Below are 17,871 nucleotides of genomic sequence, written 5' to 3'. Positions count from 1 at the left end.
GTTTCATGTTCAATCAGATGTTAACATACATTAGACGTTTTTATCTACTGCTGTGTTTTGGTGCTTTATAAATTATAATAAAGACAACAGATCAGGAGGTAAGACATTCTATATTAAACAGCATGCGCACTAAAAGAAGTTTAAACATTAGACCTTGCTTTACAGGAACTGTTTATGAAGGCTGTGCACATTACATGCAGGGAGGTGTGACTAGGGCTACATAAAACAGAGTGATTTAAATTAAATGGCAGAGATTTGAGCAGTGAGACTGCAGGGACATAATCTATACACCAAAACTGCTTCATTAAGCTAAAGTTGTTTTGGTGCCTATAGTGTCCCTTTAAGCTTTATTGATTAGGGAATTATTTAAAATAATTTCACTAACTTATTTTAAGGAGTATCACTTTGAGATGCTATGAGGAAGTATTGCAAATTATAAGTTTTTTTTGTAACAAGACATTTTTGCGCAATAAAAACTTACATTTGAATACCTCGTCCTAACTACTTCAGAGGCAGCTCATGCAGTTGTCCTGTTTAATTTTGTGATGTGGTTCTCATACTGTAAAATGACCCTGTGCTCCCAGCAGCTCCCAACGCTACAGGTATTAATTCAAGTTATTTTCTCACGTGGTTGATCTAAGGCCCGTATCGTGTGAAGTCATAGCGGAAGTACACACAGCAATTGTTTCCTGGTGCACTACTGCTTCATTCAGGATAGGGCAAAGAAAATCGAAATATAAATTGTTTGGTCTGATATGGAAAAATATAAATAAGAACTAGTTAACTTACTTTGCTTCAGTAAATATGTATTATATAAAGGAGGCTGCCATTACACTATTCTTATCTATACATTATCTTTCAATGACCATCATTTTAGTTTGTGCTGTATTCTGATTGGCCGAATAAACCCAGGAAGCCAATGAAAATGCAGTATTGAACTAAAATGTGCCACTTGTTGATTTTTCCACACCCTGTGAGAGTATCACTCTCCTTTCTATAGAGTTTGCTGATTCTAAAGATGATAAAGCAAAATCAATAACATTTAAACACATCTGAGCTCCTCTTCATTTGCTGTTTTTCATAAAAAATATATTACGGCATTATTGACCCTTTAAACAGAGACTGATACAAGTATGAACCGTTAAAGCACATGTAAATACTGTGTATATAAATCGTTTTCCATGTATTGATTTGATGCTTGCTTTATTAAGGAAACTGTCATTCTTTTAGAATTACTGAAAAGTAGTATATATGTTACAGCCTTTGTGTGTTTTATTTTGTAAGTTATAAATATTAGCATATTCCTCTTTTCGGTGCATTTTCTAGCTTACCGGGATGGGGCCATCATTAACTCCTTTTTGGCCAGAAGCACCACATAACTGCAAGGACTATGTGCAAACTGAACATCTGAATCCAGCTCAGATGTGAACCAGTAGGGAAAGCATCCTTGATTTATTCATACAACGTGAACCAGTATGGGAAGCATTTCTGGTACGCTGTCACTTCCACATGGCTTATGGATTTGTGAATGAGCGCTAGCTCTGGGTAACCTGTACGGACTTTGGTTAAATAAATGGTGCTTATAACATAAGATGATTTAGAGATGTCCGACCCTACCCACTAAGTGTAAGCCAGGAGATGCACTTAAAAAGGTATTTACTTATACGTATACTTATAAACAACACACAAAGAGGTAATAACATATAAAACGTATTTATTTTAAATAGTTAAAGAAAACTGTCATCATTTGTATTATGTTAACTTTGTCACATTGTAGTCACCACCACTGATTTATGGTGTTCCTAATTATTGTTTTGATGTTGGTAGTTCATTTTGTTTCAGAGACTGACTCTGTAGTCCAATGGTGGGCAACCGTGGGCACTCCAGTTGATGTGGGCTACGTCTCCCCTTATGTTTTTTCCAGCATTATGGCTGTAGATGCATCATGGGAGATGTAGTTCACGACATCCGGAGTACCAAAGGTTGCCTACCGCTGCACCACTAATGTGACCCTAAATTTTGTATTTCACCTGACTCGTGAGACAATTGCATGCATTTTTTTTATAAGTACATATTGTCCCACGCTTGATACATAGCTGATTTGCTGTTGTTTCTTGATGTCAACATCAGCATGCATGTTTAACAAACCACGCTGGACAAAGATAGGGTGCACATGCTCTCACTGCAAATGTAGATCTCCCCTAAAATCAGTATAACACAGCTGTCTGTCACTGTGAGAACAATAAGTTACTGTACCCAACCATATACAGTCTACTCTAAAACTACGGCAGATAGCTCCAAGCAAAATGGTTAGCATCTACAGTGGTTGTAATTGTTTAAAGTGCTTCGCACATTAATGTCGTTCTTCTACAAGGTAAAAAATATATAGAAAATTTAGAGGGACATAATTAATATAACTATGACTAATCTACTTACATAGTATATTCACAGTACCACATTTCATGTGGCTCATCATTCCGTCATGAGATGTGGCTCAATGTAAAGGGCAGACTATGAAATCCTAGTGTCCAAAATCATGTATATTATAGTGCGATAGTTGAATAAATTAAGTTGTGCCACCACTTTCTGCAAAGAAGAAGTCAACTAACTCAGAGGCAGTGAGGTCTACAAGGCATTGCTCTGCAATGCACCTTGTGTTCCTCTTGTTACAAAGAAGAGCACTACAAGTGCTAGATGGGTGGGTTCCATGAACACAATGTAGCAGCACTGAACTCCTGCTCGGTGTAGGACAAGCACAGCACAGTGCATTGCTAGTAACCAGGGTTAACTGGCCTTTAAGTGTCCATTATGTACTTGGGCCATTCCATTTTCAGTAAACTTCTGTAGAACACGGTTGTTGTTGCTTCTCCACTTGTCTGTTTCATTCTCTCTTCCAGAAGGCTTGCCATTTTCTTGTCCGCTGTCCTCACTTTCCTCAATGTCACTGCGAACATCATTTTCTACCTGCACATGAAATAACATATTTTTAGAAATCTTTATTTTTATATTTTTTAAGATGAATTTTGTACTAAGCAGTGCCCAGTGCCTTGTTGTCACTCCTATTATGCCATCGTCTTACCGTGCTGATGACAGTTACAGCATTGGAACTGTTACACTATACTCTTTTCCCATGCATGTGGAACCTCAATCTCTCCTTTTAAGACTTAAGATTTACAGGAATAAGGCTTTACTTATCTTGTTTCCAGTGTTTAGACTGAATCCGTGCAGCTGCCTGCTCCGCCTCCCACCTCTTCTTCCTCCAGTCTGACTCCTCTTTGTCTTCTTGTCCAGTGCAATGCTTCTCATAGAGAAGCATTGGGGACAAGAAGCATACGAGCAGTAAGTGCCACACTCCTCCTATCAGATGAGAAGCACCAAATCCAAAACTTCTCTATGAGAAGCATCAGAGGACTTCGACATCCTCACACTGAATAGAGTTCGACTCGGTTGTGAGTGCAGAAGTACCATCTAAAGAGTGGAAGACAGCCCATAGGTGTGTTTAGCCCTGCAATATAAACTTTGTCTTAATGCCAATGTTTTACATTGCAGGGCCAAAACGACAGAGCCACGGCACCCAGACCACTCCATTTAGATTTCTGGGTGAGTACAGTGGTCTTTTTAGTAACACCTCTCTTCAAATCAAGATACAAGTTGTACCCCTTATCCACCAAAAAGTACAATGAATACATTTCACAGTATCATCTTAAGATAATACCCAAGAAGAGAATCCGCAATAACGATAACGAGACATAGAATCCAAAATATGTAGTCTTATTAACATTATCCAATTGCTTCCTCTTTTCCCTCCTGTCCACGAACGTTTACAAGTCACTCAGCTCAATGTTTATTTTTACTAAATACTGACTGCTATACGAATAATAGGGCTTGATATAAAAAAATGAAGTAAAGTCCTTACCGTGCCAACAAACGTGAAACGATACACCATACGTATGATCAAGTAGGCCCAGAAGAAGTGGAGAACTTGAAGAACCATCAGGAGCACATTAAAAAAATAATACCCAAAGAATGGCTGAAAGGTTTCCATTGAGTAGTAAAAGGTGCTGTAGATGATTCTATAAAGAAAAGTCAGAGTCTGTAAGATGTATTCCTGGTAAAAGATCATTCTGTGCATATATCTGAAATAACGTGATATTGGCTCTCAGAGAAAAACCCTACTAATATTTTCCAGTGTTATTCACTAAGCACTGAGTTGTAGCAAACGGATATCAAAATGATAACGTGTAGGTAATAATAGCGGTTTTGGAAAAAATTCTCCAATTCAGCTATTGTCTTCTCACATTGTCTATTTTTGACAAAATTTGGCTTCTTGTATTTTAATTTACAGCTAATAAACTATTCAGCAAATCTCAGCCTCAAATTATTAAATTAATTTGGATGAAGTTTTTTAACTAATTTTGACTGGATCTAATGTCTGTCAAAATTCTAGCAGCCGAACCTGATAAACAGGTTGGCTGCTTGTGAACGATCCTCCAATTAAATGTGTCTTGAAAGCTCATTTATCAGACTTCTTAATGACTAACCCTGTGAGTCATTGAAAAATTAAGAAATAAAAGTTTGTGGGGATCAATATGCCACCACAATAGAAGAGGGGAGGTTATACACCTCCCCCATACCCCAGCTATTGCTGTCAAGTTGCTAGTAATGTACAGGGGGAACTTAATACACGTCCTCCCCTTGTGCCTTCATTTGTGGGTATCGGGTGGGGGATTTAATTAAAAAAATAGGGGGTTGGACTAATTACTGTCCACCTTTCCCCTGGAGGGGCTACTAACTTAAGTAATTAAGTGGGCAAAGGGAGTAGCATAGTCTACGATGTACCCATGGAGAGTGAATTTGGGCTCAATTAAAAAGAATGAGGGGACTTAGTATCTCCCTGCCACGGCCAGCGAGTGTGGGCTCTAATTCAAATTAATGGAGGGAGATAGTGTTAATAGGTATAGGATATAATAAAGAATGGGGGACATATTGTCCACCTCTGCAACACGGGGAAGGACATATTTTCACCCACCAGTCTCCACCCATAGGTAGGGGCTAGGGGCTTTAATATCAATAAATGGGAGGACCTGATGTTTCCTCCAAGCCCTCACCCATGGTCAGTGGGTTTGTGCTCTAATTAAATATACAATGTGGGTAGACATGCCATTACAAGTGAATCAGAATAGGCGCCGATTATTTTTTTTAAGACCCTTTATCATGGATTATATCCCCGATAAATGTTATTGAAAGGCTCAATCTGATCATTCCAGTGAACATGACGGATTTGAGAAATTGATAACATTCTATCTAATACCTATGGTCTCCCATTAAACCTTTTATAGCGGTAAATTGTATCGATTAGAAGTCTTGTCGAGAGCCGATAAACAGCCAATACATGTGATCAGCCGATAAGTAATTGCAGGCATTTTGCAGTAATTCACAATAGAGATTCCATATTGCATTATTAGTGCGTAAATCTATTGCACACTTAATTGGCATCATACACTATAAGAACACAAACAGTATGTTTTAACAGAGTATACTTACTAAAATGTGAACTGTAATCAAAAATCACCTACATATATACACAAATAACCATAGGCTGGTCATACTGTCTTGAAGTTACAAAAATAGCCAAACACACAAACATACATGCACACAAAAGTAATAAAACACACACAGACATACATGCACAAATAGTGAAATGTGCACGTACATACCCTCTGTGTTATTACCTCCTCTTATCTCATATCCTGCCATTTCATTACCCCTTCATCCCATCTCATGTACATCATTTCCTGTTCCTTTCAATTCACATCCTCCTGTTTCACTACAACGTCCTCCCATTCCATGTCCACCCATTTCCCCATTCCTTTTACCTCATGCCTTACTTTTATTACTTTGCCCTTTCTCTTATCTCATGCCACCATTTTATGTCCTTCCATTTCAATGCCCCTTCCTTCTATATAATATCCCCTATTTCATTGTCCATTCCTCCCATCTCATATTCCCCTTATTTCAAAGCTCCCTGCTTCCCACTGCATACATATATTATTATTATTATTATATTTTATTATTTATATAGCGCCTTCAGATTCTGTAGCGCTGAACAATGGGTATATGTAATATTATATATATTTCATTACCGTTCCTCCCATTGCATATCTCACATTTCAAGTCCCTTTCTCCCATCTTATGGCCCCCATTTAATTGCTCCTTCCTCCAATCTAATATCCCCCTTCCATCTATTTACCCTTGTCGTAAAAAAACAACTCAAGGTCAAAACGTATCCAGATCAGGGAAACCAGAATTCATAGACAAGATAAACTGGACAAAAAAAATAATGACTATAGGAAAAAAAGGACACACTTAAGGGCAAAAAAACTAAACAAAACACAAAAATTTGCTAATCTGAAGGAAGCAGGGGTGCAAGTGACGCTGGAGCATCAGATCCAGTACGTGACTTTGCAGCTACAAAGGGAATGCAAAAAGGGAGGTGTAGATATAGGCAATGATATTAGATGTAACGTACGTCTACAGGCTATAGCCTCTCTCTCTCTTATTTGTATTGTTACTTAATATTAACCGATAAATACACTGACAACCTCGTGTGACCAGTTTAAGAAAGGCACATTTATCAAGCTTAAAAAATATTTACATGAATCTGGCTTTGTCACCTGACAATTACTGATAAAGAAAAATGTGATAATAAAAGTGACGGAAAACATGTGACACTACAACACCTTACAGCTGGCAAAAAACAACCGTCAACCTCCAAAAAAGCCTTCCACTGAAACATTTGGGAAGAGAAAATTGCAACCGCAATTCCAGAACATGTTAAACAGTCTCCGATGAACACTCCCCGACACCTTATTATACAAGACAACCTACCTACTGGCATTGTTTTAATTAAATAAACACAAACAAATGTCTTTAACACAAACGAGTGACTTCAGTGCAGGTTACAAGAGGGGATTCTAAACTGTTCAGATGATAAAAGATATATAGAGAATACAATCCTGCTCTGTTATTGGAAGGCAAGTGGCAATTGCATTCCACAGCAAAACCTCTACTTGTACGTTTGTCTGTAAGGATCAGTGTTTTCAGAGTTCTGTATCAGTTCAAGGCTTACTAGTTAACTTAGAGAGACGCAATCCTTCAGTCGGCTCTTTTACACTAGGCCAACCCTTCTAGGTAGGCAAGCAGGCATGAGTCCAGCTATGGGATCCTGAGCCATAGAATGGGCACTTTAGGATGGAGTATGACTATTGGGCTGTAGCATCCAATGGTGAGATTCATTTAGAAGACAGATGGACGGTTATCAGCTTTAAAAAGAAAGTGGAAAAAATACACAGAGTAAAACAAAAACAAGATCCAGCTAATTATTGTGAATACAACACTTACAAACGTAAAGTTTTGGAATACAAACAGCTCTAAAAGCACTTTGTGGTCACCTGGACTCCCTCTGACAGAAGCAGCAATGGAGTGTCCACTCCGGCATAAGCAGCAATGTAGTGCCCACTCCGACAGAAGCAGCAATGAGTGCCCACTCCGACAGAAGCAGCAATGAGTGCCCACTCTGACAGAAGCAGCAGAGAGTGCCCACTCCAGCATAAGTAGCAATGGAGTGCCCACTCCAGCAGAAGCAGCAATGGAGTGCCCACTCCAGCAGAAGCAGCAATGGAGTGCCCACTCCAGCAGAAGCAGCAATGGAGTGCCCACTCCAGCAGAAGCAGCAATGGAGTGCCCACTCCGACAGAAGCAGCAATGGAGTGCCCACTCCGACAGAAGCAGCAATGGAGTGCCCACTCCGACAGAAGCAGCAATGGAGTGCCCACTCCAACAGAAGTAGCAATGGAGTGCCCACTCCGACAGAAGCAGCAATGGAGTGCCCACTCCGACAGTAGCAGGAATGAGTGCAAACCTATTTATTTCAGTAGAAAGCTAATGGTGATAATAATGAGGTCAGCAGTTCTTAACCCCAGGTTTTGGAAGAGATACATTATAGTCAAGTCCGCCCCATGCAACTGCCCACAATTGTGTACTGTAGAATTGGCATCCTCCGTGCCAATTCTGGAGATCCCCCGTAACCCCGTAATATCATGAAAAGTCTAATAAAGGTGTTTTGTTAAATAGATGTTAATTATAGTGAATATAGGGGATTAATCCATGTTACTGGTCCCCTAACGTCACTGCGATTAGCAGTTCTTGCAATGAACCGATCAGTTCCCTCATACTCTCTCACTATTGCCATTAATTCACATAACAAGTCTTGTAGTACTGTAGTACAAGCACTAGATGGCAACCTAATACAAAGAGGCCAGCAATAACATGATTGCACTGAACAGAGATACAGTTTTTTTTTTACATATGGAAAATTAATCAGCTTATCCAATGACCAGTAATTAGATTTTTTTTTTTTCAAGGCACGGAGTCTCCTTTTGTAAAGGGGTTCCCCCTATACCTTATTTTTACAGTATTTGCATGTACCAATGATGCTGTAATCTCATTTGACTATTTAAATGATTGGCAAAGGAACAAAATAAAAGTTAGTGCTTTAACCTCCACCTACAGTTTGTTAATCTAACATTTTAGATCTATAATACTTTCTAACTGGTAAAGAACAAAAGGTTGGCAACAAAACAACTTTAGCTTAAATAACCAGTTTTGGTGTATAGATCATGCCCCTGCAGTCACACTGCTCAATTCTCTGCCATTTAGGAGTTAAATCACATTGCTTATACAAGCCCTGGTCTCACCTCCCTACATGTGACTTATACAGCCTTCCTAAACACTTCCTCTAAAGAGAGATCTAATGTTTAAATGTCCTTTATATCACATTCTGTTTTGTTAATAGCCTTCTAGACTCCACAGGAACCTCCAGTGTGTGATTAGAGTTTGATTAGAGTTTAATTAACAGAACTGGAGATAAAAACATCTAATGCAAGTTAATATCTGATTGAAAATGAAACCATTTTTTCATGCAGGTTGAGTGAGTCACAGCCAGGGGAGGTGTGGCTAGGGCTGCATAAACAGAAACAAAAAAGTGATTTAACTCCTAAATGGCACTGAATTGAGCAGTGAGACTGCAGAAGCATGATTTATACACTAAAACGGCTTTATTAAACTAAAGTTGTTTGGGTGCTTTTAGTATCCCTTTAATAAAAATAGCCACTAAATTAAAGACATACTCTTGTGAAAGTTGCAGTTTTATAATACTTACTGCTGTTATTTAAAAAGGGAGCAATTGGAGACACATAACTCTGTCTACAGTACCGTCACATTTAATAACATCCTGACTGCAGGTCCCATACCCATAATATTATAATATATAATAATAATAATAATATTAAAAAAGATCACAATTGTGAAATGTGCTGTGCTAATGTTCTGCACTTATGAATGGAACAACACTGCAGTTTCAATCAATTGACATTAATAACAGACTTGTTTTGATGGCCACGTATTCAGTGAAAAGCAAAACAATTCGGCTGGAAAATTTCATAAATACTGAAGTCACTATTAACACGCTCATTTATTTGTTAAAGGGTCACTACAAGCACCACAAGCACTTCAGTGATGTGAAGTGGTTATGGTGCCTGTATGTGCAACGTTTTTCTATGAAACGTTGCTCATACTGAGTTTAATCCCTCTACTGGCAGAATTGATACTCCACCTACGGCAGTGTTATTGGGGCATCATCATCAATTATGTTTATATTGGAGGAAGATGTCCAATGGCAGCCAGGCCCCTCCCCCCCCCCCCTCAGAACATCCTCATCCCCTTTCTGGCAGCTAGGGGAAGTGATATCAACAGAGGAGGATCGCGCTTAGGGGAGAATTTGGCCTCTACACTGGAAAACTAAAAAAAAGTTTCTTAAACCTGTGATCAGGGGAGAGGAGGAAGAACCAGGATATTAAGGGTTACTCTAACCAAAACAACAGTTTTTTTGTTGGAGCAACCCTTAAAGATGACTAAATGGGTTTTACACACATGAACAAAAAGAATCAAAACCAGCGTATGTATTATGACCTGTTCATTATGTAGTACAGACACTGTCAGAAGAATGCTGTGATACAGTAACTCTTGAGCTATCAATAAATATAGTATCCAATTGTAAAAATACACTTCCTTGAGATCATTTTCATATGTATGCAGTTTTTATGGTGCGTGCCTATTTCCTGCAAAACATTATGCATTTTAGAAAAAAAAAGGTAACAGAAATGATATGGGATTAAGAAGCAATTAACCAGGCTATTTATAATCAGAGCTGTATGCCATGGAGAGGCTATTTTGGGACTTTAAGTTTCAGATTCAACTTTATTATCACTGTACAGTGTACGTACAAAGACAATGAAACACAGTTGGCCTCTGATCAAAAATACAATAGCGATTAACAAAATATACCATAAGAAAAAATGTCCGCTCAGTCTAAGCTTTAGCAGTCCTTATCTAATGACTTAATACATCTAATACCTAAGAAATACAATCCCTTCTTCGTTAACAAAGGTGAAAAAAAAGCTCTAACAGCCTAATAATACATATAGACTTTACACAATAGTGCCACCAATATTATACAATTCAGCTACATAGACTATAGTCCCCAGTCCAAACTAAAAATATCTATGCAATATAAGCCAACCATACCTCGTGCAAATAGTGTATCAAACTACTAATACAATTAACACAATCAAGTGCAAATAAAATGTGAAATCTCAACAATATACCTTATTAATGTGACAATAAGGGCATACCACAATTCAAGTAATTATATATAGCATACGCACAGAACACAACTACAAACACATTGACCAATAACATAAAGTGCTAATTGTGAGCACATATGTAAGTACATTGGCCGTATACATAAAGTGCAATTGTATATTAGTCAGGAACATAAGGTGCAAATATAAACACATTCAACTATTAGTCACATTTCAGTGATTCAGACTACAGCTTGCATTCATATCATGACCACCGACACACACTAACGATAACGCCCTGCTTGCAACATAATGCTGATATGCTGGGGCAAAAAAATAGAGATACCCGTATATACTCGAGTATAAGCCGACCCGAATATAAGCCGAGGCCCCTAATTTTACCCCAAAAAACTGGGAAAACTTATTGACTCGAGTATAAGACTAGGGTGGGAAATGCAGCAGCTACTGGTAAATTTCTAAATAAAATTAGATCCTAAAAAAATGATATTAATTGAATATTTATTTCCAGTGTGTGTATATAATGAATGCAGTGTGTGTGTATGAATGCAGTGTGTGTATGAGTGCAGCGTGTGTGTATGAGTGCAGCGTGTGTATGAATGCAGTGTGTGTGTATGAATGCAGTGTGTGTGTATGAATGCAGTGTGTGTATGAGTGCAGTGTGTGTGTATGAGTGCAGCGTGTGTGTATATGAGTGCAGCGTGTGTATGAGTGCAGCGTGTGTGTATGAATGCAGTGTGTGTGTATGAGTGCAGTGTGTGTATGAGTGCAGTGTGTGTATGAATGCAGTGTGTGTGTATATGAGTGCAGTGTGTGTATGAATGCAGTGTGTGTGTATGAGTGCAGTGTGTGTATGAGTGCAGTGTGTGTATGAATGCAGTGTGTGTGTATATGAGTGCAGTGTGTGTATGAATTCAGTGTGTGTATGAATGCAGTGTGTGTGTGTATGAGTGCAGTGTGTATGAGTGCAGTGTGTGTATGAATGCTGTGTGTATGAATGCAGTGTGTGTGTGTGTGTATGAGTGCAGTGTGTATGAATGCAGTGTGTATGAATGCAGTGTGTGTATGAATGCAGTGTGTGTGTATGAGTGCAGTGTGTGTATGAGTGCAGTGTGTATGAATGCAGTGTGTGTGTGTGTATGAGTGCAGTGTGTATGAGTGCAGTGTGTATGAATGCAGTGTGTGTATGAGTGCAGTGTGTGTATGAGTGCAGTGTGTGCATGAATGCAGTGTGTGTGTGTGTATGAGTGCAGTGTGTATGAGTGCAGTGTGTGTGTGTGTGTGTGTGTATGTGTGTGTATGTGTGTGTTGCAGAGCCTTGGGGGGGGGTGGGCAATTTTATTATTTTTTTTTACATTATTTTAATTTTTTTTTTCATTATTTTTTTTTATTTACTTATTATTGTTTTAATTATTTTCATATTTTATTATTATTATTTATTATTTGTAATGTTATTTTTTTTTTTTATTATTATTTTATTATTAATTTATTTTTGTTTCGTCCCCCCTCCCTGCTTGCTAGCTGGCCCTGGTGGTCCAGTGGATGGGCACTGTGTAGGAGGGGGCTGTGGGGGCTGCAGAGATGTTACTTACCTTTCCTGCAGCTCCTGTCAGCTCTCTCCTCCTCCGCCGGTCCGTTCAGCTCTTCTGTCAGCTCACAGTGTAAGTCACTGGGAGCTGACCGAGGTGCTGAACGGACGGCGCGGAGGAGGAGAGAGCTGACAGGAGCTGCAGGAGAGGTAAGTAACGCTCTCTCACAGCCCCCACAGCCCCTGTCTGTATTATGGCAATGCAAATTGCCATAATACAGACTATTGACTCGAGTATAAGCCGAGTTGGGGTTTTTCAGCACAAAAAATGTGCTGAAAAACCCGGCTTATACTCGAGTATATACGGTATATTCTGAGTGGAGTGGAAAGTGGCCGGAGTACTAAGTTGTCTCTATTTATAGACAATTTGTTCAACAGTGGACAGATACGGTAAATATCTAAACTCTTTGAGATAACTTTGTAACCCTTTCTAGGTTTATGCAACATAACAATTCTTGATCACAGGTTTTCTGAATTCTTTTTGCAAGGCATGAGTCACAACAACAGATTCTTTTTGTAAATAGCAAACTCAAAGTACATGAGTGCTTCTTAAAATTAGCTCTAACCTACTAACCTAACCTCTAACCTCTTACTCAATGCTTTCCTATAGGTATATTTTTTGACACTCGACTCCGTGTAAATCGCGGAAGCACCTTTAGTGGCTGTCAATGAGACAGCCACTAGAGGCTGGATTAACCCTATTATAAACATAGCAGTTTCTCTGAAACTGCTATGTTTTCAGCTGCAGGGTTAAAACTAGGTTGACATGGCACCCAGACCACTTCATTGAGCTGGGTGCCCCATGTGTGACATGTCATGATTCCATTTTATTCCAGAAGTTTGGTCCTTAAGGGGTTAAACAGTCACTCTAAACACCTTAATACTGTAATGGTTATAGTGCAGAGAGTACAAGACACTTACTCTCCTCGCTGAGAGTGACTTACAACCTCAGTGATTTAACTTACTCCTTTGCTTAGTCAATTTCTGGTTTGCGGGATACATTCAAAATCAAAATAGGGACAGACTCCTGATTCATGGAGTCCCTTCCTGGTCTCAGTCAGCTGTGCAACTACAAGATGTGAATGTAAGCATATTGTTTTAAATTGTTTTGATAATTGTTTTGATAATTGTATTGTATAGGTTTATTAATTCATTGTATATAATTAATTGAAAAGGTTTTTTTTTTTTCCCCCAGGAATTATTCAATCCAGCTTTTCAGATGTTATCTGTTTTGCAAACGTTTGTACCTTTGTCACAGATACACTTTCACACAACAACCCCAGTGTGGCTAAGGTTTCTAAGTGTCAATCCCAAAAAAACGAAACGATTAATTCTCAGAACTCACCTTGTGGGGAGAAGATACAGGCGTGTGACAAAGAAAACCACAGCAAAGATGATAAATAGGACATCACACACTCTCTTCCACTTGGTGTAATTAAACATCTTTGCTAACTAGGAAGAAAAGAAACAGTGAACAAATCTATGGGGTCAGGTGTCAACTTCGACAAAATTTTAAACTAAAGTTTTCATTATGTTTCAGCCGCTCAAACATGAAAATTCCTATAAAACACAAAAAGAAAAGTTTGACTTTTTAGATTTGTTACTATCATCAGCACAAGTTAGTTAAAGGTCCCCAAACAATAACAGTCAGCCAAGCCTAAAAGGGAAAGCCAAGAAAAGGCACTAATTTAACAGAAAACTAAATAATGAGGAATGAGGTACAACCGGAATAGGGACTAATAAAGTCCTAAACCCATCAGGTTTTCTCTATTTTTTTTTATTCAATCGGTTTCCTTTTATTGATGGCTGTACACAGTTTTGGTTAATTAATTTTTTGCCGTTTTTATATTACATATTATATTTTATATCGCTTTTATTGTTGCCGTTTCCTTGGGTCCTCTCTAGCTACCATACTTTAAAGATCAGGTACTCCAGCACCTGACAGCTCTCAGGCTTATAACATTACTGGATGTATTCATTCTTTGGAACAAGAATACAGATTTTTGAAGGTTTAAAAACTCTCCTTGTACGTTGGAATGTGGTTAAAGGGACACTATAGTCACCAGAACAACTTTAGCTTAATGAAGCAGTTTTGGTGTATAGAACATGCCCCTGCAGTCTCACTGCTCAATCCTCTGCCAATTAGGAGTTAAATCGCTTTTGTTTCTGTTTTTTTGCAGCCCTAGCCACACCTCCCCTGGCTGTGACTGACAGCCTGTATCAAATGGATTCAATTCCAATTAGATGTAACTTACTTTAATAGTTGTTGTTTTTTTGCCTGCTCTGTAAAATTAAACTTTGATCACAAACAGGAGGCTCCTGCAGAGCCTAACAAGCTACTAACAGAGCAGGGGATAAGAAAATATAAATTAAACAGAATTTGCAATAAAGGAAGTGTAAACATTAGATGACTCTTTTCAGGAAGTGTTATAAGTCACATGCAGGGAGGTGTGCCTAGGGCCACATAAACAAAGTGACTGCTAAATGGCAGAGAATTGAGCAGTGACAATGCAGGGGAATGATCTATGAACCAACATTTCTTAATTAATCTTAAGGTGTTTTGTGACTATAGTGTCCCTTTAAAAATCTTTTTACTACAGCAGAGGGGGGGTTGGATCTGTGACACCACATGTGTAACCTCCAAATCTTTTAATCTGTAACCTAACAGGCTGCAATAGGAGAGCGGCTCAAGGTATTAGGCTTCCTGTTATTATGGATTCCGTTTTTATTTTCTTTGTATACAGCAAACACATGATAGGAGCTGTAAAATGGCAAAGTGTAATTTACAATCAGATTTGGCAGAGGCAGTGTCTCTCGGTTTCCTGGCCTGTGATTCTTCTTAACAGCTAAAACTGGGCACACAGTTATCAATGTGTCAGCTGGATACCTAGCAGACTGCATTATGATCATCATCATAACTTTGAGTAAAAAGTGTCCAGGTTATCACAGAGACACTGAAAAAAGAATCCGAGGCCACAAATACAGCATGCATTTCTTTATAATGGTACTGCGGTAAAACCATAAAATTATAACGAGTGCATATTAAAGGAACATAATACACTCAAAAAGAGTAAGCCGCCTTGTAAGATCTAACATTGGACTGTTTTTCTATTTGTGCGATGTTCCCTTAACGTGATTCTGTATTTATTATAGAGCGGTATTGTTACACCATAACACCATTAATAAAAGGAGGTCATCATTACAATGGTGTACCCAGCGTCTTTAGAGCCCCCTAACTCCTGAGGATGTTACACTAACCTAACATGGACAGTGGACATTCGGTGGACTGGATGAGTTACTGTGCGCCGTAACATGCAGACGAATCTCAGGTGATACTTCTTGACATTATGTACCTCGTAACATTTAAAGCTAATGATAAATAAATAAAAAAAATCCCTACAACCCACTAACGAAGCTGTAACAAGCTCACTCTTTATGAATGCGGCCTTTATATAATGCCTATCAGAATTTTTATTTTAAATCGAAAATATTTGTTTTCCATTTTTTTTGTAAGCACCTTGACCATTTCATATTTAGTGAGCAACTAATCGCTTTGTTATATATCACCATTATCCGAACAATGACTTTCTGTTCTCCTCAATTTTAAATTATTATTTTTTTTCCCCCATTTAATTGTTTTCTCACCTGGACAATGTCAAATCAAACCAATCTTTCAAATAAGTAATTTAATGACTTTAAACCTAGTGCAAAAATGCTAAATCCGACATAAAGCTCGAATTTCCAATCAAAATGAACCGTGGTGGATTACATCATCAGTTATAGTGATTTCTGAGTTTTCTGGGTTAGTGTTACATAGTTGTGTTCTGAATTTTGGACGAGAGATTTATTTCGCCTCCCACACGGGATAAGGTAGGAGGGGAGACAACAGATTCAGAAAGGAGGGGGTGAAGAGGGAATAATGAGTCTTTGTTCCGTGACATATGGCTTTGCTCCATCTGAAAGCACTGCTCTATGAGAAGTACAGAGAATGGCTTGAACGTTTCTTTCTGGAGGGGTCTGATCTACATTTCACTGTAACAAGAAGCTTTGTTCTACCTCAGAGTTTGAAGCTGTAAATTCGGGATACCTTTTTGTTGAATTGAGTGTTGGGGGAGTAACAGGACTGTCTGTGCCAGGCACCTAGTAACCCATGCGTGGCAAATGTTTTTTTCTTGGTTTTAATTCTCTGTCTCTATTTAATCCCATAAATTAGCGTACAATGTTTGAAGTGCCTCTGATTCTCTTTGCTGCCAACATTGGTTTTGGGCATAGTGGGGTCTGGGGTGAGTGTGGGGCATTCCAGAGATGCAGCTGTCACCTTCGGTGATGCTCAAGACGACCACTGCCTCTGATATGCAGAACGCCAATAAAGCACTCAAGTATGAGTGAAAATTCCACGTAAAAACGGCATGTTATGGTTACTTTTTCCCATAAGCAAGGCACCAGAGAAGTCCCTTAAACAGGACTGACCCACCAGACTTGGGACTCTTGGCAAGTATGTTTTTATATAGATAATTGCAGTAGCAGTAAGAAGTAAGTAATATAGTGCAGCTACAAGATCTTCTCCTACCTAGTCTATAAAATATCGTTTATAGCATGTGTATATACGAGAGCCTCTACAGCAGTCACTGGAAAGGCTGAATGTTGTTTCATCCCTCAAAAAACACAAACAAAAATATTCAGCAAGATGTAAGCTCTTCTGCTGCCATTCTTTTAATGTGCTGAATATATTCAAACATATACACTGCTAAAAAGTGGTTTATAGTATATGTGAAGTTTTCATATTGAAAACAATTATAGCCTGAAACATCGCTATGCATTAGGTGGCTGAACTTTCCTTATAGAGCTGCATTGATTAGAAACATCTCTATGAGGAGATGCTGATTGGCCAGGGCTGTGTTTGGCTGGTGCTGGCTCTGCCCCTGATCTGCCTTCATGGCAATCTTTGCCAAGCCAATGGTTTCCTATGGGAAAGTATTGTGATTGGCTCAGATCATCACAATTACTGATGATCCCAACCAATCCAATGCTTCCACACAGGGAAGCATTGAGAGGCTAGTAAGTATGCAAGGTAATGGCCGAACTTGCACCAGACCTACTATATTAAACTAAATTGATTCTGGTGCTTAGAGTGCCCCATTAACATAGATTATTATGGAGAGATTCCAGTTTCCTTTAACAAGGCACTGTCCAATTAGGGGTCTTTGTGGTTTTTGCAAATATCCCCTAATGTGACATATCTACTTACAAGATCACACCTCAGGGGAGAGGAAGAAGGTATATAGTCAGCTGCATCTGTCAGACGTTTTCATCAGTACTGCATTCTTCCGCATGCACACAAAGTTCAAAACTGGGATATATGGAAAATTGCCTGTGGAAGATTCTTTGGTCTTGCTCATGTCATACCATCCAGTGGCGATTGTGCATGAAGACAGTTTTCCCATCGGATGTTGTGAAAAACAGATGGTGAACAATGTTAGGATGGGAAGGTGATAAGTTTTCCTAAAATTGGGTCCTGCATGAGGAAATGTAGCCCCGACTATGTTTAATTTATATCTTACAATT

At 38.7% G+C, this 17,871-nt stretch overlaps 1 protein-coding gene across 1 annotated transcript in view; it reads right to left on the bottom strand.

Moving 5' to 3' along the window:
• Window positions 1-1,172: 1,172 nt before the first annotated feature.
• LOC134611761 (ceramide synthase 2-like) overlaps window positions 1,173-17,871 on the bottom strand; it is a 112,318-nt gene continuing 95,619 nt past the window's right edge. The window contains exons 9-11 of the mRNA XM_063455968.1: window positions 13,652-13,758; window positions 3,917-4,073; window positions 1,173-2,964 (exon numbers count right to left, since the gene is read on the bottom strand). Coding sequence (XP_063312038.1) covers window positions 2,785-2,964; window positions 3,917-4,073; window positions 13,652-13,758 — 444 coding nt within the window. The 3' untranslated portion in view covers window positions 1,173-2,784. The remainder of the gene's footprint in view (window positions 2,965-3,916; window positions 4,074-13,651; window positions 13,759-17,871) is intronic.

This window comes from Pelobates fuscus, chromosome 5 (assembly GCF_036172605.1).
Source record: "Pelobates fuscus isolate aPelFus1 chromosome 5, aPelFus1.pri, whole genome shotgun sequence".
Taxonomy (NCBI): Eukaryota; Metazoa; Chordata; class Amphibia; order Anura; family Pelobatidae; genus Pelobates; species Pelobates fuscus.
Note: the sequence above shows the minus strand (reverse complement) of the source record. Positions and strands in the feature narration are given on the sequence as shown.